Below are 27,500 nucleotides of genomic sequence, written 5' to 3'. Positions count from 1 at the left end.
AAATGAGAAACATCGTCATCATCAATACCAGAATTCTACACAGTTTATGCATACCACGGTGGAAGTAATATCGCTTTAACACGTTTAACTATAGCAGGGTACTACAGCGGCAGTTGATTTGTAAGGGTATTTCTATTTCATAACATATAAAGATGACATATATAAAATAAAATTTAAAAAAAATATATATATATATGTATATACCAGTATATATATATATATATATATATATATATATATATATATATATATATATATATATAAGCAGTCAGATCCTGTTTTCTGCCCGCCAGTGCCAGCATCCCCGTGGAGCGGTGCCGAGGCATGGAGAAGGGCCAGCCGCTGTGCATGGAGCAACACTACAGGATGATGTCCAGCTACAGGAGACCCGGGGTGCCCGAGGACGTTCAGCTGACCACCCTGGGTGCAAACCGCCCTCCTTACATCATTGTGGCCTGCAGGGATCAGGTCAGTTTCGGGGGTGGGCATTGGTTGATGTTTCAGGTATGGTACCATCCTTTAAAGACGTGATGCTATTATCGCCACCATCATCACTATCGTTAACATTATCATACAGTGTTTGCTTCTGCAATAACCAAGAAATGCATAGATGTATAATTTGAAATGTGTTATATCTCCATTGAGACTCCTTAATGCTCGATCAGGCTCCTACTCGGATCAACTCTAACCACAAATAGATTATTTCGTTGTTAGATACATTTTTTCTGTGTGTGTGTGTGTGTGTGTGTGTGTGTGTGTGTGTGTGTGTGTGTGTGTGTGTTATGGTTAAGCTTATGCCAACTCCTTCTGTATGTAAGTATATATATTTTGACCTTCAAACAGGAAGAATATCGGAAACCATTTTTAATAGATTTGCACAAAACCAAAACAATATACACAAGGGGTGTAAACCAGTCAAATTGGGGTCTGATACATTTTTTATTCAGCTTTTTATGTTAATCAGATACGTAATATAGATATCGGGGTAAATCATACCAACGTCTCTGCGAGTTTATATGAAATCTTTACTGCCGTTGGTATATTTCTTTCATCAGATATGTGTATTCTGACATGTGGGTTTGATCCAAAATAATTCTACAAAAACAAACAGTGGTTCTTGTACAGGTCTCATACTTTCTGACTTAATCCTACAATCACAGACAATGGTTCTTTGGGGTATAATCCCTCAAACATAGACAGTGGTCTGTGTTGGTCTGCTATTTTTTTGGCATAAATATACATTCAATGGTTCTTGCATAGGTCGGATACTTGTTGACATAATCCTATGAAACCCAGAGAGTCAAGAAAATTGAATCATTAAATCCCTGTTGGGGCAAGGAAGAAAGACATTAACAAAAATGTCCACTGCTTCAGTTATTGAAAACATTAAAAATGAACTAAGCAAATTCATTCAGCGGTTTAACAAGCAATCAAAAAAAACAAACTGTACAGCCATTCTGACACACGAAATCGGGTTTTAAGAAAAAGGGTAAATGAGAGAACATGTAACAATACGACCACAGACAGTGGTTCTTGTATACGGTTTTGGCATTCAAGATTCCCTGCTTCCAGTTCTACAAGCTGGACCTGGAACATGACGGAGCGAAGCTGAGTGAGAGCGAGCTGTACTCCCAGCTGAGCCGTGTGGCGGCCGCAGCTGAGTCGGACAGTGTGGGGGCACCCTCAGTGGGCGTCCTCACCAGCAACCACCGCTCCCGATGGGCTGAGGCACGGGCAAGGCTTGCTAAAGGCAAGTCTGTCTTCTTTTTCTTCTGTTTATCGGGCTGTCCGGTTGACTGTCTTTGTCAATGTCTCCGTCTGTCTCTCTTTTTTTTTTTTTTTTTTTTTTACATACACTCTCTCTCTCTCTCATCCCTCTTCATATTTGATAAATCACACCCTTTTAAAGTTTTATAGGGAGTTATGGTCTTTCTTGTCTCCTTCTTTTTAACAAAATCGATCTGAATCCCCCTGTGTGTGCATATGTGTGTGTGTGTGTGTGTGTGTGTGTGTGTGTGTGTGTGTGTGTGTGCGTGTGTGTACTTGTATCAAATTGTCACAGATCGAGACGTAGAAAACCCATTTTCTGTCTCCTTCAGTCTTTTTTCAGACACGAATGTTTTTTTGGGGGGGGTTCTGTGTGTGTGCTAGTGTATGGGGAGGAAGAAGGGGTTGCGGTGGTAGGGGTGTGTGGAGTTTGGTGAATAACGTTCGCTTGCGTGTTAAAGAGAGCAGCAGTGGGGGGACGAGGGAGAAGGGGGGGATGGGGGGGGGGTCGGATACATGAACGGATATTTAATTGATTCCATTCATTCCTTTCGTGCCCAGTTATATTCAATGTTACTGGAGAACTATAGTTGTTGCGACACAAAACTCAAAGACACTCGAACACACAACGCAATGACCTTTCGCGAACTTTGTGACTTGCCTGTCAACCCCTTCGGCAGATGAGCCTATCGTCACGCTTGATTACTCGTGTCGAGTCCACAACACCGGCTTGTCTTCCACCATCTTAGCGCCCCTGTCACTTCCCTCAACTCCGTTTCACACTTTATAAAAAAAAAGATGATAAAAAATGAAGAAAAGAAGCAAAGAATAGAGGTTTTTGGCACCACAAAAAACAACAACAAAATCTATTGATTATTCAAAGTTACCACAAGGCAAAAGCTTCACTTCTTTCCTGTCTTCCAACAAGATCTGGCAGCCATTAGTATATATCGAGGACATCTTTCCCCGACTTCAGGCCCAGAAGAACAAATTAGCATGACAATTGACATGGCCCACGTGACCTCAAGCGATTTGATTGGCGGCTCGTGATCCGAACACATCCCCCTCTTTCTTTCTTTTTTTCTTTCTTTTTCTTCTTCTTCTTTTCTTCTTCTTCTTTTTTAAGCCCTGGGAAGGTTAATCATTTTTTTGCCCCCTCGGCAGATTTGGGCTAGGCCTGACGGCTTCTCAAAGTGGGAGGAATTATTTCGAGGGAAGTTTTGTTTTACTTATCTGTGGGATCATGTAACATCTATCGATTGTAGTGTGACATGAGCTTAGACAATACCGGGACTTTGGAACTAGCTAGCTGCAATCTATCTGATTGGAACTGGGGTTCAATTACGTAGACGTGTGATGTGCGTCCCTGATTTTTTTTTTTTTTTTTTTTTTTTTTTTAATACTTTCTTTTGTTAGTCCTTGTGTTGTTCCATGCCCTTGTTGGGGATAAAGGGAAATTAAATCTTGATTCATATTCCATCTTTTCTGGGGATTTTTTTGTTGTTTTTTTTTTTGATTGTTTGTTTGTTTTTGTTTTGTTTTGTTTTTTTGGGGGGGTTGTCTGTTTGGTTGGGTTTTTTTGTTTGTTTGATTGTTTAATTTTATTCATTTCTATTCAGTTATCGTGTTCGACCATTTTTTTCGCCAAGTAACACAGTATTTTGATGTCAATTGCTTTCTCTTCTTCTTCTTCTTCTTCTTCTTCTTCTCTCTCTCTCTCTCTCTCTCTCTCTCTCTCTCTCTCTCTCTCTCTCTCTCTCATCCTGGTGTTCAGTGCAGTCCGTAAGAAGATAAACATATGAAAGAATTCTTGCTGCACAGAAATTATTTGTTGATAACATTTGTATCCTTTGTCTGTGTTGTATGCTTCTTACAAGTATATACAATGTCCACTTTTTATTTTTATTAACATTTTCTTGTTCTTCGACTAAGACTTAGTATTACAGCTTCTGCTGCTGCTGCTACTGCTGCTGCTGCTGCTGCTACGCTTTCACTTCCAGTTGCCGGTCCGCTACTGTTGCTGATGCTTGCTACTGTCTCTATTGCAGGCAGTAGCTCCCAGTATGGTCTTCTTGCCACTACCGTAGCCTTCAGCAGTCTTCTTCTTCCTGCTGCTTTTGTTTTCTGACCATTACTGGCTTGAGCAGTTTGAAGTTCAGCATCTTTATCTACCAAAAATTTGCAGTCGTCCTATGGAGGTGTTTTTCTCTCTCCGTTTTTCTTTTCCATATCAGAAATGATAAATGCGAAGTTTAAGTTCAAGGAGGAAGGTGGCAGAATGGTTAAGACGCTCAGCTGCCAATACAGAGAGTCCGTGAGGGTGTGGGTTCGAATCCCGCTCTCGCCCTTTCTCCTAAGTTTGACTGGAAAATCAAACTGAGCGTCTAGTCTTTCGGATGAGACGATAAACCGAGGTCCCGTGTGCAGCACGCACTTGGCGCACTGAAAAAGAACCCATGGCAACGAGAGTGTTGTCCTCTGGCGAAATTACGTAAAATGAAATCCACTTTCATAGGTACACAAATATATGTAAGCATGCACTCAAGGCCTGACTAAGCACGTTGGGTTATGCTGCTGGTCAGGCATTTGCTCAACAGATGTGGTGTAGCGTGTATGGATTTGTCCGAACGCAGTGACGCCTCCTTGAGAAAGTGAAACTGAAACTGAAACTAAGTTCAACATCTTCATGAACCAAAATTTTACAAACCCAAAGGTGTTTGTCTTTTCCTGGGTTTTTTCTTTCTTTCTTTTCTTTTCTTTTCTTTTTCTTTTTTTTTTTCTTTTCCATATCAGAAATGATACATGCGAAGTTTATGCTCAGCATCTTCAGCAACCACAGTTTTCAATAGCCCTATGTTTGTTTGTTTGTTTTTTTATCTCTCTTTTCTTTTCCATATCAGAAATGATAAACGCGGACAACCTGGACGTGATCGAGAACTCGCTGTTCATCCTGTGCCTGGACAAGGCGGCGGTGCCGACCCCCATGATGGCTGAGGGCGGGGAGGACGGGCTGGTGGACGTGGCCCATCAGATGCTCCACGGGCAGGGCACGGTCAGCAACACCCGCAACCGTTGGTTTGACAAAACCATACAGGTAGGTTGGGGGTGTGAGGACTGTAAGGTGTCTATGTGTCTGGCTGTGGGAGTGCGTGTGTCCGCGCGCGCTTTCGAGCACGGATGAATGTGTGTGTGTGTGTGTGTGTGTGTGTGTGTGTGTGTGTGTGTGTGTGTGGTGAAGGGAGACTACTATATAGAAATTCATTCTGTACATCGTTTAATACCAAGAAAGTGAATCTTGGAGAGAGAGAAAAAAAAGTAGGCAAAACTAGGACTCCACTAATGACTTTGCGCGCAGTTACTAGTAACACGCATGTCGGTCGACCCGAATTGAAATTCCACAGATGATTCCCACGACGCTGAAACCTGACAATTTTTGAAGTCCCCCGGAATATCTGGATCCTTGGACGTGGGCCGACGTCTTCACTGGGTACTGGCGGGCCGAACGGGGAAGCTCTATTTGTGTCACGACGTTTAGCAGAAGAAGGTGGTAATGAACAATTTCCTGGACTGCCGATTCAATTAAGGAGGGGGTGTCAGTCTTTATTTTGCGCTGTCTCATCTGGGCGATTCGACAGTGTCAGGGGAGGGGGGGGGACGGACAGGCAAGGGTGCCGTTAACTGAGGGGCTGTCTGTTTGTCTGTCTGGCTGGCTGGCTGTCTGGCTGTCTGTCTGTTTGTCTGTCTGTCTGTCTCGTCGTCACTCTGTAGTTCTGTCTCTCTGGCTCAGTTTCTGTCACCCCCCTCTCCCATGCTTCTATGTGACATGTGTATCACTGAATTATTTCACCAAGTTCTGTGTCTTTGGCTGTCTATCTGTCTGTCTCCTCTCTCTTTCTTTCTGTCTCTCCATTTATCTCTCTCTCTCTCTCTCTCTCTCTCTATATATATATATATATATATATATATATATATATATCTGTCTATATGTCTCCCTCTGTGACTGTCTGTATCTCTCTGGTATCATAAATCGTTGTCTTTCCCTCTGTCTCTGCCCGTCCGTCTCCTCTCTCTCTCTCTCTCTCTCTCTCTCTCTCTCTCTCTCTCTCTCTAGCTCTGTCCCCTCCCACCACACACACACACACACACACACACACACACTCATCCTCCTCCCACCAACGAACTCTCATCCTGTGTCCTTTTCCCTACCTCACTCTGAAGAAACCCAACCATCCATCCATCCATCCTGTATATACCGTAGCCCCTATACTCTCCACTCCCCACTTCCCACAGCTCACCTCCCTCTCCCCGCCACTCCTGAAGACAAAAGACTGACCGGCAGTGACCGTTCACTAGCCTTCCGCAGCCCCTTCTGGAGCCTTGTGGAGTGTGATGATGAGGCGGCAGAGTCCTTTCCTTCCTTCCTTCCTTTTGAAGGTTGGCTGATCGTGCGCTCGGTTTCCTTTGGGTGTTTTCGTCCGTCCCTGCCCTGCCCTGCCCTGCCCTGCCCTGCCCTGCACTGCCCTGCCCTACCCTGCCATGCCCTTCCCTGCACTGCCGTGCCGTGCTTTTCTAGTTGTGGTTCGGTGTGTCGATCAGTCAGTTCAACGACCACTCGATATGCAATGGCCTCTTTTTTTTTCGGGGGGTGGCGGGGTGGGGGGGGGGAGACTCTGTGACTGAGTTCTTGTAAAACAAAAGATATATCAGAGATGTTGAAGATGATGATAATAATAATTATTATTATTATTATTATTAATATTATCATCATCATCATCATCATCATCATCATCATCAACAACAGCATCATAAGTTACGGCAAGTAGCAGCAGCAGCAGCAGCAGACGAAGTAGTATGAGTTGTAGTTGTGACAAAAGCAAAACAACAACAATAACAAAAAGCAAGATGATGTACATCACTTGCGCATAAGTTAACGAAAGATATACCAGCTTGCACGATTACATACACTCATACATAACGAGCGCGCGCGCGCACACACGCACACACACACACACACACACACACGCGCGCGCGCGCGCGCGCGCGCGCGACAAAGAAAAAAAAGAGAAAGAAAAAAAAAAAATTTTAAAAGAGACAGACAATGGGTGAGAGATAATGATGATGGTTTTCGTTAAATACATTCGACACCAAGTAAGAGGAGGCGACCGGACATTACACCGGCACTACCAGAACGACAACAAGATGGGTTGCGAAAATGCTTTTTTTAAATTATCTTGTCTTTTTTTGTCTTTTTTTTTTTTACTTTATTTTTATCTTATCTTATCTTATCTTTTTTATTTGTTTATTGTTTCATTTGTTTGTTATATGCTTGGTGACCGCGATCGGTGCACGTCCGACTGAGCTAACCAGGCTAACCAGATAGACAGAGAGGGAGGAGACACACATAAAGATGGAGACAGAGACAGAGACAAAGAGAGAAAGAATAGGGACAAGGGACAAGAAGAGATGTGCACTTAAACGCAGCAGGAAGGAACACGAGCATAGGGAGGATGACAAACGAGAAAGAAAAGCCGTTCCATTAAGGGGCCATCCCAAAAGAACACTTCCGATCGATGTTATATAAAAAAAAGAAACGATGACAGAGATGCAGAATTATCTTAACAGAATGGGAAAAGCCGAGTTCAGATGGACGGCGCCAGAATTCACACCTTCCTCACAAGACCCTCCGTCCACACAACTTCTATACCCCCACATCACCACAATGAAATAGAAATAAATCTACAGGCTGTAATTTTTCAAGTCTGATCCACTGTCCTATGCTGGTTTGTTGTGTGATAGTTTCATGCGGTCTTATCTCTTTGAAGGAATAACACTGGAATGAAGATGGCAGTGATAGGGTAAGTGTTATGTCAGCTGATGACACTGGAATGAAGATGACAGTAACGAGGTAAGTGTTATGTCAGCTAATGACACTGGAATGAAGATGGCAGTGATAGGGTAAGTGTTGTGTCAGCTGATGACACTGGAATGAAGATGACAGTAATGGGGCAATAATGGGGTGAGTGTTATGTCAGCTGATGACATTGGAATGAAGATAGCCATGACTGGGCGATAATTGGGTAAGCTGATGACACTGAAATGAAGATGACAGTATTGGGATAAGTGTTATGTCAGCTGATGACACTGAAATGAAGATGACAGTAACGAGGTAAGTGTTATGTCAGCTGATGACACTGGAATGAAGATGGCAGTAATGGGGCAATAATGGGGTAAGTGTTATGTCAGCTGATGACACTGGAATGAAGATGGCAGTAATGGGGCAATAATGGGGTAAGTGTTATGTCAACTGATGACACTGGAATGAAGATGACAATAATGGGGTAAGTTTATGTCAGCTGATGACACTGGAATGAAGATGGCAGTAATGGGGTTAATGTTATGTTAGCTGGAAAATTGCAGAAATATCAGCATCATTTCTTCAACCTGCTCATGCATCAAACTCAGAAACCTCAATTTATATGACAAAACAACTCGAATTGTTCTTCTTTTCCACTAATTGGGTAATCTCAAACTGCATAAAGAAATCAAGCCGATACACTGCCACTTCTTCAAAAGGTTTGATTTTTCATCCATTTGGTATGTGATTGTTAAAGGCTGAACGGATATTTCAGTGTAGAGCAAGAAAAAAATATATTCTGACACATGACCTTTTTTGACCGAACACTCAGTCATACATACATGAACTGATTTGAACTCTTCTCCTGAAACAGTATTTTAACTCACTCAGTACGGCCAGTCCTCTCTTCTCCTCTACACAGACCCCTCGGATGTCCAGTGGGTGTCTCAATGACCCAACATTTAGCTTCCGTCGTCAGAATTGTGGTATTCTTTGTCAACATTCACGTCTTCAGTATAAGAGCCTTCGCTTGCAATATTTTGATGATGGTAATTGGGGTGAAACGCTGTTAACGTCGTCTCTTTCGCCGTTCGTATGGAGAGAGTTAACAGATGGGGGGGTGTGGGGTTGGGGAGGGGGGGGGGTATGGGACTGGGATATGAGAAGGAAGGTGGTGGAGGGAAGGACAGATGGGAAAGCACAGACTGGGAAGGAGCAGAGAGGTCGGCAGTGTGTTTGTCTTCCGCTCCGACTGATCCCTCAGGCCACGCATATGACTCTCCAGAGAACCATTGCTTCCAGAGTCGTAATCCCTCACTTCCCGGACAGGTCTCACCAATAAAGATAGATCTGCGCCGCCACCAGTGGTGCACACCACTTCCCACCACCCTGGTCTCTCTCACGTTCCGTACACTCACTCACATCACTTCTCATCTCCAGCCTCCCCCACCAGCCATAGCCCTTCTCTCTCTCTCTCTCTCTCTCTCTCTCTCTCTCTCTGTCTGTCTGTCTCTGTCTCTCTCTCTCTCTCTCTCTCTGGATCCGTTTGTCGTCGTGCCTAACAAGCCGCTTTACGGCCGTGTTCAGCAAGGTTCCTTTCTTGCATCAGTTCACACAAACGACGCCCTCGGTGCATTCTGATGCCTGCACACACAAAAAAACGAGGCCCTGTGTCGTGGCCTTTAGGAGCCACCATGGACTCATTGGATTTGACGTGTGGAGGGGGTGGGGGGGAGCAGGGGAGGCTTTACTGTCTGCGGGAGTGTGCTTGGTCTGTGGCTGGCCAGCACAGATGGATTCGGACGTTGAGGAGCGGGCTTTATGGCTGAGAGCTAGTTGGTTGTCGGAGAACGATGCTGGGTAGGGAGCTCATGGGGTGTGCCCTTTGGGATTCTCGATCTGTGTCTGGTAGCAGATGTCGGGTCACATTGAAGCTTACCCCTTTCATCTCTTGGCTCTGACTTTTGTCAACACATACACGTGCACAGAACATAATTATAGAAGCATACACTCGCGCATGCATATACAGACTTGCGTACGCGTGACACACACATTCGTTACATACAAATAGAGAGTGGATTCAAAATTTGTACTTCTCCCTCCAGAACTTCCATTTCAAAACAAATCAAATTATGGTGCTTAGAGTCTGAACTTCCATTTGAATAAAAAATACATTGCGTATATTTCAAAGGGTGTGTGAAGATGGCTCAGACATTTTAGAACCTCTTCCTTCTGTCTATCAGGTTCTTTTTTTAACAGGCAGTCCCCATCCATGAGATATAATATGTATATACGAGGGTCATTCAATAAAGAAGGTGAATTTTTCGGTATAAGGACTTCTAATACAGATAGAAGCTTACTTTTTTTCTTTTCTTTTTTTAATTCTTTTTCACATGGATTTAATTTGTTTTGCAGATTAAAAAAAACTTTGAGAGTTTTGGCGATTAACAAAGATGGCCGACCAAGAAGCATGCTCCAGGATTGAACAGCGGTCAGTTATCAAGTTTTTGGTTGCTGAAGGGTGCAAACCAGTTGAAATTCATAGGAGAATGTCAACTGTGTATGGTGCCACATGTTTCAGCCGAAAAAATGTCTACAAGTGGGCTAAATTGTTTAAAGAAGGACGGAGCAGTGTTGAGGATGAAGACAGGCCTGGAAGGCCTACAGAAGTGAGGTCTCCTGAGGTGATCGAATCAGTCAATGACCTCATTCAGTCTGACAGAAGGGTGACAGTGGATGACATTGCAAGGACTTTGAGCTTATCTGTTGGGACAGCACACAAAATTGTCCATGATGACCTTGGCTACTCGAAGGTCAGCTGCCGGTGTGTGCCGATGAAGTCAAAAGTGTTGTGAGCGACTGGCTGAGACATCAGTCCAAAGATTTTTACGCTGAGGGAATACGGAAGCTTGTGCACAGATGGGAAAAGTGTGTGACAGTGCTGGGAGACTACGTTGGAAAAAAAAGTAAGCTTCTATCTGTATTAGAAGTCCTTATACCGAAAAATTCACCTTATTTATTGAATGACCCTCGTATATATATATCACGAAGGAAAGAATAATTGTGAAAGAAGATTATGATTACCTTTACGTTTTACAAACTGGCCTCACTAAATCTTTTTAAATCATCTCTGATTTCTTCTCAGCTAGCACCAATCAGGCAGTGGATAATCCATTGCCCTTGACTATTTTGTCCACGCCGTAGCGGTAATAGCGGTTGGCTGTGAAGCTGTCTTTTCAATCGATGCATGAAAGGCATTATCAACGCACACAGTTGAAAAATTGGTGGTGCTACACTATGGATATATGCTTTCTTCATAGAAAGCAGTTCCCACAGAGAAATCTGTTGCGACAAAATGCAATCCAACATATATATTGTTTCATCTTTGGTTCTGTTTGTTTGTGATCGTTAAAATTTAATTGTTATATATCTGTCTAGGAAAAAGAGGGGAAGACTTTTCTGGCACTTGAAGTTTTGTCCAAACACTCACTCACGCGCGTGCATGAAATGATTTGAAATCTTCAATCAGAACGGCAGTTGGGAAGGACAGTGGAGGGGGATAATAAGGGTAGGGTAAGGGGGATTAGGGGTGGCAACAGACTGGGATGGAACATAGAGGCTGTTTGTCTTCCGCTCCGACTGATCCCTAGCGCCACGGACATGACTCTCCAGAGAATCATTGCTTCCAGAGTCGTAATCCCTCGCTTCCCGGACCGATCCGACCAATAAAAATAGATCAGTGCCGCCACCAACGGAACACACCGTCCCTCCTCCCACCCTGTCTCCTTCACATCCTGCTGCTCGACCCTCCTCCACGCCTCTCTCTCTCTCCCTCTCTCTATCTCTCCCTCCCTCTCTCTCTCTCTCCCTCTCTCTCCCTCCTTCTCTCTCTCTCTCCCTGTCTCTCCCTCTCACTCTCTCCTTCACTCTCTCTCTTTCCCTCCCTCTCTCTCCCTCCCTCTCTCTCTCTCTCCCTCCCTCTCTCTCCCTCCCTCTCTCTCTCCCCTCTCTCTCTCCCCCTCTCTCCCTCCCTCTCTCTCTCTCCCTCCATCTCTCTCTCTCTCTCCCTCTCTTTCTCTCCCTCTCTCTCTCCCTCCCCCTCTCTCTCCCTCTCTCTCTCTCCCCTTGTGTGTCTCTCTCTCTCCCTCCCGTCCCTCTCTCCCTCTCTCTCCCTCCCCTTCTCTCTCTCTACCTCCCTCTCTGTCTCTGTCTCTCTCTCTCTCTGTCTCTCTCTCTCCCTCCTTCTCTCTCTCTCCCTCTCTACCTCTCTCTCTCTCTCTCTGCCTCTCTCTCTCTCTCCCTCTCTGCCTCTCTCTCTCTCCCTCCCCCCTCCCTCTCTCTTTCTCTCTCTCTCGGTCTCCTTTCTTCGTGGCAAATAAGGCATTGTATGACCGTGTCCAGCACTACTCCTTTCTTCTGCCAGTTCACAAAAAAAAACGACTCACACGGTGCATTTTGGTATCTGCGCTCAAAGCAAACAAAAAAACAAAAAACAAAAGAAACTGAGTCCTGTGTCGTGACCGATAGGAGCCCCCATGGACTCATTGGATTTGATGTGAGGAGTGGTGGGGGCGGGGGGAGGGGTGTGCGGGGGGTCCTTTTACTGTCTGCAGGAGTGTGCATGGTCTGTGGTCGGCCGGCGCAGATGGATTCGGACAGTGAGTAGGGGGAGCTTTATAGCTGAGAGCTTGTTTGTTGAAGGCCATAGCTGGTAAGGGACCTGGGATTCTCGATGTGTGTGGTTGGTATCAGGCGTCGGGTCAGACTAGCAGCTTAGCACCTTTTCATCTGTTGTGTCTGGTTTTCACTCTCTATCTGTCTCTCTCACACACATACACTCGCGCGCGCGCACACACACACACACACACACACACACACACACACACACACACACACACTCACATACAGAGAGAGAGAGAGAGACAAACACACAAACATACACATGCACAGGGTCCATCGAATCATATTAAATAACACCTTCATTCTTATACATATCTGTTTAGATCAGAAACTCAACACACATAATATAAAGAAAAAGCAAGAAACTTCGAGAGAAAATCAATCACAGCCACGGGGGAAAAGGAAGATCAAGATGACCTCGCCATCCCGCAGACTGGCCACATTAAATCAGTTCGAATTCTCTGTGATTTCCTATCAGGCAGAAGCAATCACAAAAACCTACGAATAATACAGTGCCCTCAAGACCTGTTTGCCCACCCACACACACTGACATTAACGAGGGGGTGTGGGGGGGGGCGGTGTGGTTATGCTCATCGAGGCGCATCCCTTTAAATCAATTCATGGAACTGCTTTGTTAGTGCACGGAATTGGGTGGGGGGGGGTGGGGGGTTCGAGAGGGTTGGCCAACAGCGTCAAGCCATGTCGTCATCCAAACTTTTCAAAGTCGTGGAAAAGCTCAGTTCAATTCAGTTCAGTTGCTCAAGGAGGCGTCACTGCGTTCGGACAAACCCATATTATACGCTACACCACATTAGCCAAGCAGATGCCTGACCAATAGCGTAACCCAACGCGGTTAGTCAGGCCCTGGGGGAAATGAATAAATAATAATAATAATAGATTAAATATAACAACAACAACAACAAAAACGATAGTAATGGTGATGATTATGATAATAATAATTATTATTATTATCATTACTACTACTACCACTACTACTACTACTACTACTACTACTACTATATCATAGCATTATGAAATTAAACTGTTTGCTTTTTCCAGCTGGACCATTAACTAACTGTAAGATGTCACTTCAAAATGCTTCTTTAGAGTGCAAAATTTTTTGTCATGGACGTTTGATGCTATGTATACGGTTTATTTTATTATTATTTTGTTCTTCTTCTTCTTCTTCTTCTTCTTCTTCTTCTTCTTCTTCTTCTTCTTCTTCTTCTTATTATTATTATTATTATTATTATTATTATTATTATTATTTTACTGAAGGGGGTCACTTCGAAATGTTTCTTCAGAGTGCAAAATTTTGTCATGGACATTACATGTTAAGTTATGTACACTTTCCACTTTTTTCTTAGATTGGCATGTAATTTTTTTTATTATTATTAATATTATTATCTTTTTATAATTATTATTATTACTACTTCCTAAGATTTGTGGAGTTCGTGGGTGATTCGAACTGAGCATACTGTTTTGTTATGCTATATGTATGCTTAAGTGCATGGTTGGTTCAGTAATTGATTCTGGTTTTTCTTGATTGATTAATTGCTTTATTGTTTGTTTGGTTAAGGTTCGCTATGCTGACGAGACAATATGCTGAGGACGCTGGCACAGCTTTTTGCAATGTTAACTAAATTTCATCTGCACTCATACAGACATTTGCACATGCCATAATATACATGCGCGCACGCAGGCGCACGCATACACACACACTCTCACGCATATACAAGTGCTGCCACTCGTTATAAGAAAGAACCAAACGCACGCATGTCATGAATTTGAACTACCGCACGATATGTGTGTGTGTGTGTGTGTGTGTGTGTGTGTGTGTGTGTGTGTGTGTGTGTGTGTGTGTGTGTGTGTACATATATGCATATATAGATATGTGTATGTATGTGTATATAGATATATATGTATATGTATGTATGTGTATATGTATGGGTTTTTTTGTTTGTTTTTTTTTTTTGTTTGTTTGTTTGTTTGTTTTTTTTGTGGGTTTTTTTTTTTTGGGGGGGGGGGGGGGGGTTTGCTTTTCTTGCTATAACCGAGAAAGTTTGTTTGTTTTGTTTTTGTTTTTTTGTTTTTTTGTTTGTTTGTTTATTTTTCCTCTAATATCCACGAGCACAGGTGCGCCCGCGTATACGTGCATACGTGCACTCACGCGCGCGCACACGCGCACACACACACAATACCAGGAACTCCTCCTCTATTCATAGTCTCTGGTCTCGAATCTGTGAAGGGAGAAGGAATGGAACAAAGGGGGGAAAAAAGAAAAGAACAACAAGCAGAGAGACTGCGCTATAGCTCGCGAGCGGTAGTTCAGATTATTTCTCCTTTTTTCAGTGTATATCATTATGTCAGGTTACACCTAAATCAGATCTTCTGTCAGAACCAGTCTTCTATAACGAAAACTTTAAGATTGGAAATAGTACTATAAATCATAGAGACTGGGTTGATAAAGGTATATACTGTGTTTGGCATTTCCTGAATGACAATGGACACTTTCTTACACAAAACGAATTTTTGTGGAAAATATGAACTGAATGTACATTTTCTGGCGTACAATGATTGCTTAAGAGCAATCAAAAAATACATGGAACAGGTAGGTCTTAATGTTCCAACAACCCACAGTTTTCCTGATACACCACGGGCATTAAAAATAATATACTCGACACCTAAAGGATCACAGCGATACTATGATGTTCTAGCATTTGATGATACAACCCCGAAATCCTGTCACAAGTGGTCTGAGAAACTGGGAACAAATATTAGTTGGGTAAAAGCTTATACCAAACTTCATAAAATTAAAGACATAAAACTAAGGTGGCTACAATTTCGTATATTACATAGAATCATTGGAACGAATGTTGTTTTAAAGGAAATGGGAATTGTAAACAGTAGTGATTGTGATTTTTGTTTAGAAGTAAAAGATAGTGTTGAACATATATTCTGGCGATGCCATTACTCGAAACGCTTTTGGGTAAGTCTAGAAGAACTATTAAAAATAAACTGTACAGTGTGTGAAAATTTGAAGTTCAATGAATGTATAATACTGTTTGGTTTCAATGCTGATATGAAGACAGACTCAGTGCTTGATTTATTAATCCTCCTGGGGAAGATGTATATATATAAATGTAAGTTAGATAAATGCCTTCCAAAAATTCACGCTTTTGAACATTACATTGTTTCAAGATACAAAATCGAAGAATATAACGCTAAGATCGCATGTGAAACACACAGCTTCAAAATAAAATGGTTTCCATACTTACCTTTAATTAGAAACAACATATAAAAACAATATTTCAAATCATGTATGGAAATAAAAACACAACTAAGTTAGATGTTGAAAAAATGGTGCAAGTTGATAAGTAGGGATATGGATATCTATTACTTTTTTTGAAGACTTTTTTAAATTGACTTATTCAAACATTCTCAGTTATTTTTGCTTAGAATGTTATATGTGTATGTCAATTATATGTGTGGGTTTTGTTGTTGTTGTTGTTGTTTGTTTGTTTGTTTGTTTTTGGGGGGGTTGTTTTTGTTTTTGTTTTTTGTTTGTTTGTTGTTGTTGTTGTTTTGTTTTTTTATGTTGTTGTTTATTTTTGTTTTATTTTCCTATTGTTACTATGTTTTTGTCAGATTTGTCTTTTCTCTTTTCCCAGTATATGTATTTATTCATTTATGTCTTCATGTCAATTGTCCATATGTCATAAAAATGGGAAAATAAAAAAGCTTTTAAAAAATTATGAAATTAAACTAGATTGAAATAAATTGAATTAAAAGGAATATTATGAATGACAATGATACTGATAATAATTGAATAAACAAATACATAATAAACACACACACACACACACACACACACACACACACACACACACACACACACACACACACACACACACACACACACACACACACACACACACACACACACACACACATTTCTACGTATCGCAGCTCCCATCACACACAGAGAGAGAGAGAGAGAGAAAGAGAGAGAGAGAGAGAGAGAGAGAGAGAGAGAGAGAGAGAGAGAGAGAGGCGGAAACACAGAACTGCTGAGACAATTAAGTGTGTGGCGGAACCTTCACTACACCCCAGAGGCTGGTTTCCGTCGAAGTGTGGTCCCTTTGAGCCTTGCAACTAGGAACACCGTACGTCTGGCGTGTGTTCTGTGGCTGAAAGAGATTGACTTGGGCATTGAGAGGCTGGCTTTACGACCGAGGATCATTAGTCGTAGGAACAGATGTGCAAGAAAACGTATGATGGCTTCCTTGGCTGTCTTACATACCATGGCATTTAGACACCGGCTCAGCTTATTGTGCAAACCTTTTTTTTTTTTCTTTTCTTTTTCTTTTTTTTTCTTTTTTCTTTCTTTCTTTCTTTGTTCTTCTTTTTATATAATAATAATAATAATATAACAAAGACGTTTTTTTGAAAAAAAAAAGTAAAACAAGAACAGATTCTTAAATCTTTTACTTTCGAAACTGATTTCTGGAATGTTGTATAACATGAAAGCGTCAAATAACAGTGAAATATAGTTTCAACCTGTGCACGCATTCGTGATGTGTGTGTCTGTATGTGTGTGTGTGTGTGTGTGTGTGTGTCTGTGTCTGTCTGTGTCTGTGTGTGTGTGTGTGTGTCTGTGTGTGGATGAGCACGTACGTGAGCGTCTTGGATGCGCTCACAAAGAGAGAAAAAGAAACGGTGACACAGACGACAAAAAGAAAGAGGCGGAAACAAAGAAAGAATTGCTGAGACGCGTGCATGGTAGAATCTTCAGTTACACCCCCAGAGTCTTGTTCCTCACGAAGTGTGGTCCCTTTATGTTTCTGCCACTTGAAAAACGGTACGTCTGGCGTATGTTAAGTGGCGGAACAACAACATGGATTCCGCCATTGAGCGACAAGCATTACGATGACGTAGGATCAACCTGCAGTTGCAGAAACAAGAGAGTGCAGTATAAGAAACATGCTATGGCTGCCTTTGGAATCTTCTCCATAATTATTGTCTGGCATCGGTTCCGCACGGATCTTGCACGTGATAACTAGTTTTGTTTGTGTGTCTGTTTGTTTGATTGTTTGTTTGTTTCTTTCTTTGTTTACGAGGAAACTAAGAAAAAGAATGAAATAATTTAAAACTGATAACAACAATATCAGATTTCTTATATATCTATATATATATATATATATATATATATATATATATATATATATATATGTATATATATATATCTATATGAAAAAAAATCATATTCACTTCAGTGCGGGGTGGGGATAACTCGAAAACTGTTAATGAGCAAGTGACAGTTTTACGTTTCTGTAATGCTCGCGGGGGCATGAATTATAAGGTCCGTAATGACTGATTCTTTTCATCGAGTGAATCCGAGGAGGCTTGGATGATGCTTTTCTCAAAATCACTTCAGAAATCTTTCGTCTTCTTTTCTTTCTTTCTCTATTCCCCTTTTCTTTTCATTCTGTCTATCTTTCTATCCTCCTTCCTCCTTCATTCCTCTTTTTTTTTCTTTTCTTTTTTTGTTGATAATTTATTTATTTCGTTCTCATTTTTTTCTCTTTGTTAACCATCTTTTTTTCTTTTCTTTTTTTATTCGCCATTTGTATATGCTATTTTACTCTTCCTTTTTTCTGGCTTACTTCCTTTCTTTCCTTCTTCTGTAGCTTTCCTTCATTCTTTCTTTCTCTTTCACATTCTTCCTTTCTTAATTTCCATGCGCAGTTCGTGGTGTCAGAGGACGGAGCCTGTGGAATGAACTACGAGCATTCTGTGGCAGAAGGCATCGCACTCGTGCAACTCGTGGAACACGCCTTGTCCTTTGTGTGAGTATTAATGACCTTGGGTTTCTTTCCCTGAATATTCATGCATGTCAATCAGGGAGCGTTTTATGACAGCATGTCTATTTCTAACAGAGCAAAGTTACGCACTACAGTTTTATGTTAATGTTTGTGATGACTTGTCCATGTGTAAGATTTAACACCATGTCTTCCCAGAACGCATACGTTTTGATTTTCGGAATGGGTGGGAGAAGAAGCTGGCTTTGGTGCTAAGACATCAGTCCTTTATCATATTCTGTTCTGATGTCGATTTTATCTTTTGTTTGTATTCTTATCATTGCATCTTGATAATCATTTGTTCTGCAACTCCGTCAGGTTTATCTCGACCGTCTCAGCTTCCTCAAGATTCTGTCGTGTGCTGAGGTTGGGTCTGTTTCCATAGGTCTTCTCGGTTCAGTGACATTTACCTCTTCGCTAACGCCTGGCTCGTTGCATCCATCTTCTCCGTTTGATACAAACCCCTTGCCTCTACTGAGTCAGATTTATGTTATCGGTCTTCCCAGGTTAATAATGCCTTTTCCCGTGCTTGGACAAGATTTAGATCATCTGTCTTCTCCGAAGAAGCGGCTGAATTGTTTCATCAGTCTTCCCAAACGTCCCGTACCCGGGTCGGTTTTGTCTCATCCGTTTTCTCGGTTTAATAAGGCCTCACGTCAGGTCTGTCTCATCAGTCTTCTCAAAATAATAATCTGTGTCCTCGGCTGGGGTCAGTTTAGAGGCATGGATCTTCTGGGTTGGTCGACTCCATGTCCTGCGTTGGCGTGGGACTGATCTTGTTTTAACAAAGCCATATCCTGTACTCATCGGTCAGGTTTGTCGCACCGCTGTTCTTAAGTGGACAATTTATGTCCTGCATTTCCATTATTTTGTCGCAGCTCTTTTCCGTCTGGCTTTGTCTTCAAACGCGACGCACTGGTCTTCTCATTTTGGCAGTCTGGACTTGCCTCGTAATCAGTTCGTTTTAAAGTATGCTATTGTACATTGATGTCAGATTAGTTTGGGTGATCTTTTCGGAATCGATTAGCCTCATAGTGATATCCACATTGTTCCTTTTTATTTGTTTTAATAAACTGTGTCAATTACTGGCGTTACGTTTTCTGACTTCCTGATTCATAACCATATTAAGTTGAAATCAGGTGGTTAAGTGGTTGTATCAGTTCAATAAAGCAGTGTCAAGCTTTCCCCGTCGATATTTTTAATATTTTCAAGTTGTTTGGTCATCCTATCGGCATCATTGCAACTATCCTCCTCATCATCATCGTTATATTTGTGTGGTGAAATCACTTCTAGTATAGACCCGCAGTTTCCGCTTAACCCTATTCATTAAGCGATTCATTAAACGAAAATGAATGTCAGATGTTATATCTAACAAACTCGGATTTGGTTTGGGTTTTGTTTTTTCACCTTAAGTTTGAAATGGATGTCAGATGTTATATCTAACAAACTCGGATTTGGTTTGGGTTTTGTTTTTTCACCTTAAGTTTGAAATGGATGTCAGATGTTATATCTAACAAACTCGGATTTGGTTTGGGTTTTGTTTTTTCACCTTAAGTTTGAAATGGATGTCAGATGTTATATCTAACAAACTCGGATTTGGTTTGGGTTTTGTTTTTTCACCTTAAGTTTGAAATGGATGTCAGATGTTATATCTAACAAACTCGGATTTGGTTTGTTTTTTGTTTTTTCATTAATAGTTTGTTCAAAGTTTTAACATTTGATTTGTGATCTTTCTTCAAAATAATGACTTGTGATTCATTCACCAAAAAGTGTCGCAAGGTATGATTCGTTGTGTACTTGGCTTCAAAAAACATTCTGATTAAAGATTGAGTACGTGATTGTGTGTGTGTGTGTGTGTGTGTGTGTGTGTGTGTGTGTGTGTGTGTGTGTGTGTGTGTGTGTGTGTGTGTGTGTGTGTGTGTGTGTGTGTGTGTGTGTGTGTGTGTGTGTGTGTGTGTGTGTGTGTGTGTGTGTGTTCAGCAACTGGCTTTGTGTTTGAAAGAACAGAGTGGCAGTTCTAATCATTACAGTATCTGTATCTTCATCCTCTAGCCTTTCGCATTGCCACCAGTATGACATACTATCATCTTCATCGTTATCAAAAGACATGCCATTGTCAGTGACATCGTCACGAGAATAAATATTATCATTTCGTCATCGGAAAAACTTAATCTGATAGTTAAAAAAAATCGTTGTAATATTGTGGAACCTAAATTCAGACTAACTCACAAGTTGGTTTCCTGTCTCAAACTAACAGCATGTCTTTCTCCCCCCCCCCCCCCTTGACCTCCACCCCCACCTCACCCCCCTCCTCCCTGCCTTCTTGCTGTTCCTTCTCTTCCTCCCTCTTCCTTCTCCACATCCTCGTGCTTCGTCAAATCTTTGATGGCCATCCACATCCACTGGCCAAAGATCGCGCCATGAGTCCAGATTATCCAATCAGCAGGAAACGCGCCAGTTACCAGAACCGCGCAGACTTCGCTGGACCATGACGTCAGAAACGCTCAGTGATCTCAAGCACGCCTCGGAACATATCGACACGTGAGGAGAACAAATGTTCAATTGTTGTGTGATTTGTGTGTCCGTTTTATTCCTATTTTTTATGCTTCCTTTCTTCACTTATTTTCTTGTCAACATTGTTTTTGATTTTTTCTCTTTTTTATCACCTTCTTCTTCTTCTTCTTCTTCTTCTTCTTCTTCTTCTTCTTCTTCTTGTCTTTCTGTCCTGATAGCTTTTTATCTTCTTTTCCTTCACCGTCTTTCCATTTCTTTTTTTTAGCATTCTGATTTGTCTAATTTTCTTCTTCCACCTCCTCTACCTCCTCCTCCTCCTTTTCTTCTTCTTCTTCTTCTTCTTCTTCTTCTTCTTCTTCTTTTGTATTTTGTAAAAAGGCCTTTACTGTGCCTAATTCTTTACCCATTAAAGATTCAATTCAATTCAATCTTCTTCTTCTTCATTTTCTTCTTCTGTTCTGCATCCCTTCTTTTCGTCTTTCTTATCTTCCATCCTCACATCCTCCCTCCCCTTTTGTGTATTCTCCTTCTTTTTGAAAGTTCGCATTTGACAGCTTCGCGCATTTAAAATAATTATCATCCATCACTTTGAAAGATTATTGTTGTCGGAATTGCCACTGTTTCGTTTCTTATTCATTTCTTCATTTTAATTTTTTTTTTTTTAAGTCACAGAGAAGCAGCTGAGCGTTCAGAACAATAGGAAACGTTTGTCGTGGTGTAGTTCATTTTTCGTTGCATCATGTTGATTTTATGACATTCTGATTGATTTCGTGTCTACTGCTAAACAATATCTAATCCATTCTTTCTATGCATTCATGATACTGTAGCTGGCTTGCCTGTCTGCTGGTTTGTTTGTTTGTTCATTCATTGTTCCGTTCATTTACCGTTTGATTGATTGAATTAAACTTGACTGATTGACTAGCTGGTTCGTTGATTTACTCCTTTCTTCTCCTCTTCCTTCGTTCTGTGCAAGATGAAGACAGATAGATAAACAGTAAGAAAAAAACGAGAACTCAAATCGAACGAATTAGCGGACGTGGCTGACAGAGCAAAACAAAACAAAACAAGAAAAACAAAACAAAAAACAAGTCACAGACTTATATCAAGCAAATCAACTCGTCCATCAAGCAGAACTTTTAGGCATCCACTGATTTCTCCTTAAAAAAAAAAATAAATAAAAAATAAAAATAATTTTTTTTTAATTTTTAAAAAACTCGTCCATCAAGGCCCCAGTATGTGGACTCACGCTTGCATGTTCTTTAAAGACCGCGAAAGTCCTGTCAACGAAGACGATCAAGAGTGGGGTTTCTAACAGCAGCTCCCTACCCCCCCCCCCCCCCCACCCCCCACCCCCATGTCAGGCACTGAGCACGACGGTAACAGCTTGATTGAGGCGGGCAGCAAGAGTGAGAGTGTGTGAGCGAGCTGTCCACACGTCAGAAGATCTTCTCTCAGGCCAGCCAGAGTGCCTGGGCCGGACGGTACTCCAAACAGGCTGGCAAGGCAGGGCAAAAGGCAATAAAGTCTCGGGGACCCTGGCAGGGTGAAGAGGGTTTTCGACAAGCTAGAGGACCCGAAGGAGAGATTCCCCCACCCATCCTCACCCCTCCCTACCACTCCCTTCCATTGCGATGGGAAACCAGAGTCTGGCATGGACAAGAGTCTGGGAGACGTCAGCCTCCCCTGATCGCGCCATCCAATACTCCGGCGTCAATATTTGGACACTAAATATCAACAGAGACAAGCCAAGTCCTCTTTCTACCCCCCACCCCCACCCCCATCCCCCACGCCCCTGACCCCCTTCCACCCAACCCCATCTCTCACCCTTCCTTCATTTCCCCCCTCTTTCTCGCTGCCTGCATGCGATGCATGTTTTGGGAGGCTGGCTTCTCGGGTTCCCTTCCACTTCCACTTTCTCTCGCCCTCTCTCCGTTTCTTGCCAGGCAGCGGCCATTTCCCCACTTTCTTCCCGACTCCAGACTTCTCATCTTCTCGGGCAGGAGAGTCGATAAAGGCCCGTAACCCAGCGTCTTATGGGGGCCATTCAAGTCAAATCCAATTAGGGCTCGCGCTTCGCCTCAAGATTACACCCATCGATCGGGGAGGATAGGGGGGGCAAGGAATAGGCGTGGAGGAAGTCCTTGCTCACTCTCTTTCCCGCTCTCACTCTCCCACTTTCTTCCCGTCTCTTTCTTTCCCCTTTCTCTCTCTTTCTCCCCCTTTCCTGCTCTATCTCTCCCTGTCTCTTTATTCCCCCTCTCTCTTTCTCTCTTTCTCCTTCTCTCCGCCCCCCCTCCCCCCCACCCCCCCCTTTCTCTCTTTCTCTCTCTGGCCTTGCCTTCCCCCTCCCAATATGGCCGACCGTCCCGTGATGGAGTGGCGGCAGAGATCAAAGGCCCCCCCCAGACCACACTTTTTCCCCCCATGAAATCAAATAAGGCTGCGTAACGATTAAAGAGATTTTCGCTAGTCGGCCTAGCAAGCTGCAAATTGGCTTATTTCCCTGGCACTAGGTGCATAATTAATCAAGCAGGGCCGCACGCGCGACAGCTATCGTCGGCAGCTTTCTTCCCCTTCCCCCCTCCCCCACCCCACCCTTCCTCCCTCCCTACCTCCCCTTCCCCCTGCCCCCCTCTGATTTTCTTTGCCGGGCAGCAAGCAATTTAGCATCCCCCCCCTTTCCCAACACATCACCACCACCCCACCCCCCATTCCTTTCACCATCCTTCACTCCATTTCAGCAACAAATCCCCACCACCATCCCCCAAAAAACATTTCTTGCTGTCCCCTTACTCCCAGCCCACCCTCTTTTTTTTTCTTTTTTTCTTTTTTTTTTTCTTTTTTTTTTTTTCAAGGCGGGCAGGCAGCTTCCCACTTCTAAGTACTTGTCATTTAGACCACTTAGCCGTTTAGGGACCCCCAGCCCTGATTTGGCAGGGCGGGCGGGCGGCGGGGGGTAATAGGCAGCGAAAACAGCGGTGAATTTCCCCAGGGGCTCCCTTCGGGAGTCGGGCAAAGTATCTAAAGTAATTGTTCATAGCGCTCCCACCCCACGGGACTAAGGCTCTCTCACCACCACCACCACCTCCCCTCCCCGCCTCCGCCCCCCCCCCCCCCCCATCCTCCCCGCCTCTACCCTTGCCTTCCTCTCTCCTCCTCCTCCTCCTCTCCTATTCCGCCCCCTTACCATCCCCACCCCCCCTGCCTTCCAACCCACCCCTGTCCCGATTTTCGCTGAGTTGGATGCAGACTTGCGGGGCGTCGAGCGCCTCGGGTTAGCTTCAGAAAGTTTTAGGGGTGAGAGGTTGGGGGGCGGGAGGTGGGTAAGGGTGGGGGGGGGAACGGGGTGAAATGGCGTGTGGGTGGGGTGGGGGTAGGGTGTGTATCGGGGGGGGGGAGGTGAGGGGGAGGGGACGGATGTGGGGGTTCTTGTTAGCCCTTCTCTAGCTCGTCTGTTCCTCCTCCCATATCCCTCCCTGGCTTAGCTTAGGGCCCTGTCTGCACCAGCAGACTAGTTCACGCTTGATTAGAAGCGAAATTTTTGTTTTAATCATTAATCTAGTTTTTCCTCTTCTAGAAAAACAGGGAGTTAGGGAGACAGAGAGAAAAAAAAGAAGGCGTGGCGGGGTAATTTCTCTTGTGATGTAAAAAAAAAAAAGGGGGGGGGGGGAAGATGACTTAACTTGATAAATATGATAAAGTAAGAGAGGGAAAAAAATGGAGAGAAAGAAAGAAAAGAACGAAATCGATAAACACATACAAGAAACAAGAATTAAGAAGATAAACAAACCAAACGAAAATTATAAATACGAAGGATTAACGAACGGTTTAAAGAAATATTAGAAATAACGGAAACTGTATGCAATATAGCAACACAGAAAGAAATATTCACGAATGAAAGATTAATGAATAAATTAAGGAAATATTCGCAAACCAACAATAACAAGTGACACCAACACACACACACACACACACACACACACACACACACACACACACACACACACACACACACACACACTTAAACTTGTCTGCAAAAAATGCACAACTGCTCCAGCAATCTGCAAGAAGTGCACAATTTTTATTGGTCCAATGATAAATAGTACTTACCTAGAAGGCATAAGGTACACGATGAATTTCTCCCAGTCCTTACGCAGCCGCTGGTCAGAAATGGAGAGGATGTCCCGTAAATATTGGCGCAAAACAAAACAAAACATATGAGGCAAGGCCTTCAAGACTCACTTGTGATACACTTGATACAGTTGATATGAAAATTGAGTATTTTGTTAAACTAATAACATTTTAACCAAGTACAAGTACTTCTAAACGTCGTATGAAGTGAAAAGGACTTCATTTTGAGAAAAGTCAAGACTGGGAATTTTTACGTTTCATCACTCTCATGGTTTATTTTTAACTGTGAATTCCGACTGATTTTGTTGATATTTTTATGGCAGTTTGGGGCATAATCCAGTAAGTGATGAGGCGTTCACAAATCTTTCTCTGAATAAATATCTAACGGTCTCCTTCTCCAACTTTCCATCACATGTTATCGTGTATTGTCGATTGAAGATAGGATTGAACGGGCAGGTCAACAACTTCAAACGAAATGGCGACCTTCGCGTTCGCGAGGATTATGAACACGCGCTTTGAATATGCATAAATATGTGTTCGCAATTGATTTTTGCCCATGACCTTCAGGGCTCAGCCAATAGGTCTATAAAGTCCACTCGTAGTATTGATTTTAATATTTTCCGAAAAAGACCACTTGGGCGAATGAACATAGTGAAAGCCATGTACACTGAGAGTAAAACACAGAAGCTTTTTATGTATTGAGTATAATTTCAGAATGTAATGTTTTAGATGAGAAAGATCAGTTTAAAGCAAATTAACCCCCTAGCATTAATTACAGATTAATTTCTCTCTTTTTTTACTATCTGCAGCTAAGACATGCACCAGAAATATAATTTCCATGCTAGCAAAAGAAGTTCCTGTTTGAACAAAAAAAATGATAAAAATGACTGCTCTTGATTTTGTGTCGAATATCAGATCAAAATGCCAAGTTTAGAGAATAAAAAAAATTATGAATCTAACAGTAAATTCAGTTTGCATATAATTTGGCTTCTTTTTTTTTGTGCCCATCCCAGAGGTGCAATATTGTTTTAAACAAGATGACTGGAAAAAACTGAATTTTTCCTATTTTTATGCCAAATTTGGTGTCAACTGACAAAGTATTTGCAGAGAAAATGGCAATGCTAAAGATTACCACGGACACACACAGAGAAAGACAACCGAACACCGGATTAAAACATAGACTCACTTTGTTTTGTGAGGTTTGATGTGATTATCTGAATCAGATTCGTTCTTGGTTAGTAGGAAACACGTGCATTTTAGGTGAATAATAAATCAAGATTTTGCGCTCTTAGCACTCTTGGGCCTGTTGCAAAATACTTTTGCGAGTTTGATTTTTCAAGTCTGTTATTGCGTTAGACATTGTGCAGAAATATTAGAGTGGTAGCTTCACAAGACCAAATGGCATTCAAATCATGGGTCATGTGCAAGCTTATGTGTGAGTGTGCGCTTGCCTGCGTGCATGTGTGTGTGTGTGTGTGTGTGTGTGTGTGTGTGTGTGTGTGTTCATCAGTTAAAATCTTTTACTTTGCTTTTCAGGCTTATTGACGACTTTGACCTACATTGCCTGAACTTCGAGGAATACGGCCGTGATTTTGCCAAACGTGAAGGTGTCAGTCCTGACGCCTACATTCAACTGGCTCTTCAAATGACTTACTACAAGTTCGTTGTTTTCTTTCATCTTTGTTATAGTCGTCATCGCGGTTATCTTTGCTGTCATCATTATCAGTAGTAGTAGTAGTAGTATAAGAAGGAGGAGCAGCAGCAGTAGCATAATTCGTTAGCAGCATATTAGTTATCATTTTCATGAACATCAGAATTAACAGGCCGGTTAACTTCAAAATATCCCGAATCAGCATTAGTTCTTTATGGTTGCCTTCTAGTGTTTTGTTGTTGTTGCTGTTGATGTTTATCATCGTCATTATTGTCGTAAATACCGTCATAGTTATAGCCATGACCAACATAATTCTTATCGTCATTATCGTGCACGTCATAGTCATCAACATCAACTCATCACGAATAGAATGAAGATTAAACAAAACGTTAAGGCAACAATCTCGCTGCTTTCATAACATTGTTGCTCTGTGAAGGATTTAGGCCTTCGATATATATTTTTGTTGTTGTTTTTGTTGTTGCTGCTGCTGCTGTTTTGCTTGTTTCTTGCTCATTTGTTCGTTTCACACTTCGTCCACTTTTATCCGTTTGTTTGTTAGTTGGTTCGTTCGTTCGTTTTCGTTTGTCTAACACCGAACCAGAACTCCAAGGAAATCAAAGAGTACAACGATTTTTCTTTTCCATATTTGGAATAATTACCACAAACATGACAAGACATAAACAAAACAAAAATATGTAAGAAATTGATCAGAAGAAGAGCTGACAGTAAGATGAAAGAATGCCTGGTCAGCCAGCCGAACTTCAGAGCACAGATCTCCACCTTTTTTTTCTTTTTTCTTTTCTTTTTTTTTTTTAAGAAATACAGATAGGTAAAGGAACGGCACAGAAATGAGAGGAGTCAAAAGTATAGATATTGTAATGAACAGAGAGAGAACAATTGACACAAGATATGCTCTTTTATTCTTTGTTCTTGTTTATTGCCCAGACTGAAGCGGTATACGTATACGTACCAGGGCAAACACACACTTCTTTTTAACTCACTCAGTACGGCCAGTCCTCTCTTCTCCTCTACACAGACCCAT

The 27,500-nt window shown here is 42.3% G+C and overlaps 1 protein-coding gene across 1 annotated transcript in view; it reads left to right on the top strand.

Moving 5' to 3' along the window:
- LOC143291543 (choline O-acetyltransferase-like) overlaps window positions 1-27,500 on the top strand; it is a 102,385-nt gene that overhangs the window by 55,524 nt on the left and 19,361 nt on the right. Inside the window, exons 4-9 of the mRNA XM_076601481.1 lie at window positions 294-468; window positions 1,573-1,750; window positions 4,668-4,861; window positions 18,050-18,150; window positions 20,575-20,703; window positions 26,344-26,466. Coding sequence (XP_076457596.1) covers window positions 294-468; window positions 1,573-1,750; window positions 4,668-4,861; window positions 18,050-18,150; window positions 20,575-20,703; window positions 26,344-26,466 — 900 coding nt within the window. The remainder of the gene's footprint in view (window positions 1-293; window positions 469-1,572; window positions 1,751-4,667; window positions 4,862-18,049; window positions 18,151-20,574; window positions 20,704-26,343; window positions 26,467-27,500) is intronic.

The sequence above is a fragment of the Babylonia areolata genome, chromosome 1 (assembly GCF_041734735.1).
Source record: "Babylonia areolata isolate BAREFJ2019XMU chromosome 1, ASM4173473v1, whole genome shotgun sequence".
Taxonomy (NCBI): Eukaryota; Metazoa; Mollusca; class Gastropoda; order Neogastropoda; family Buccinidae; genus Babylonia; species Babylonia areolata.
Note: the sequence above shows the minus strand (reverse complement) of the source record. Positions and strands in the feature narration are given on the sequence as shown.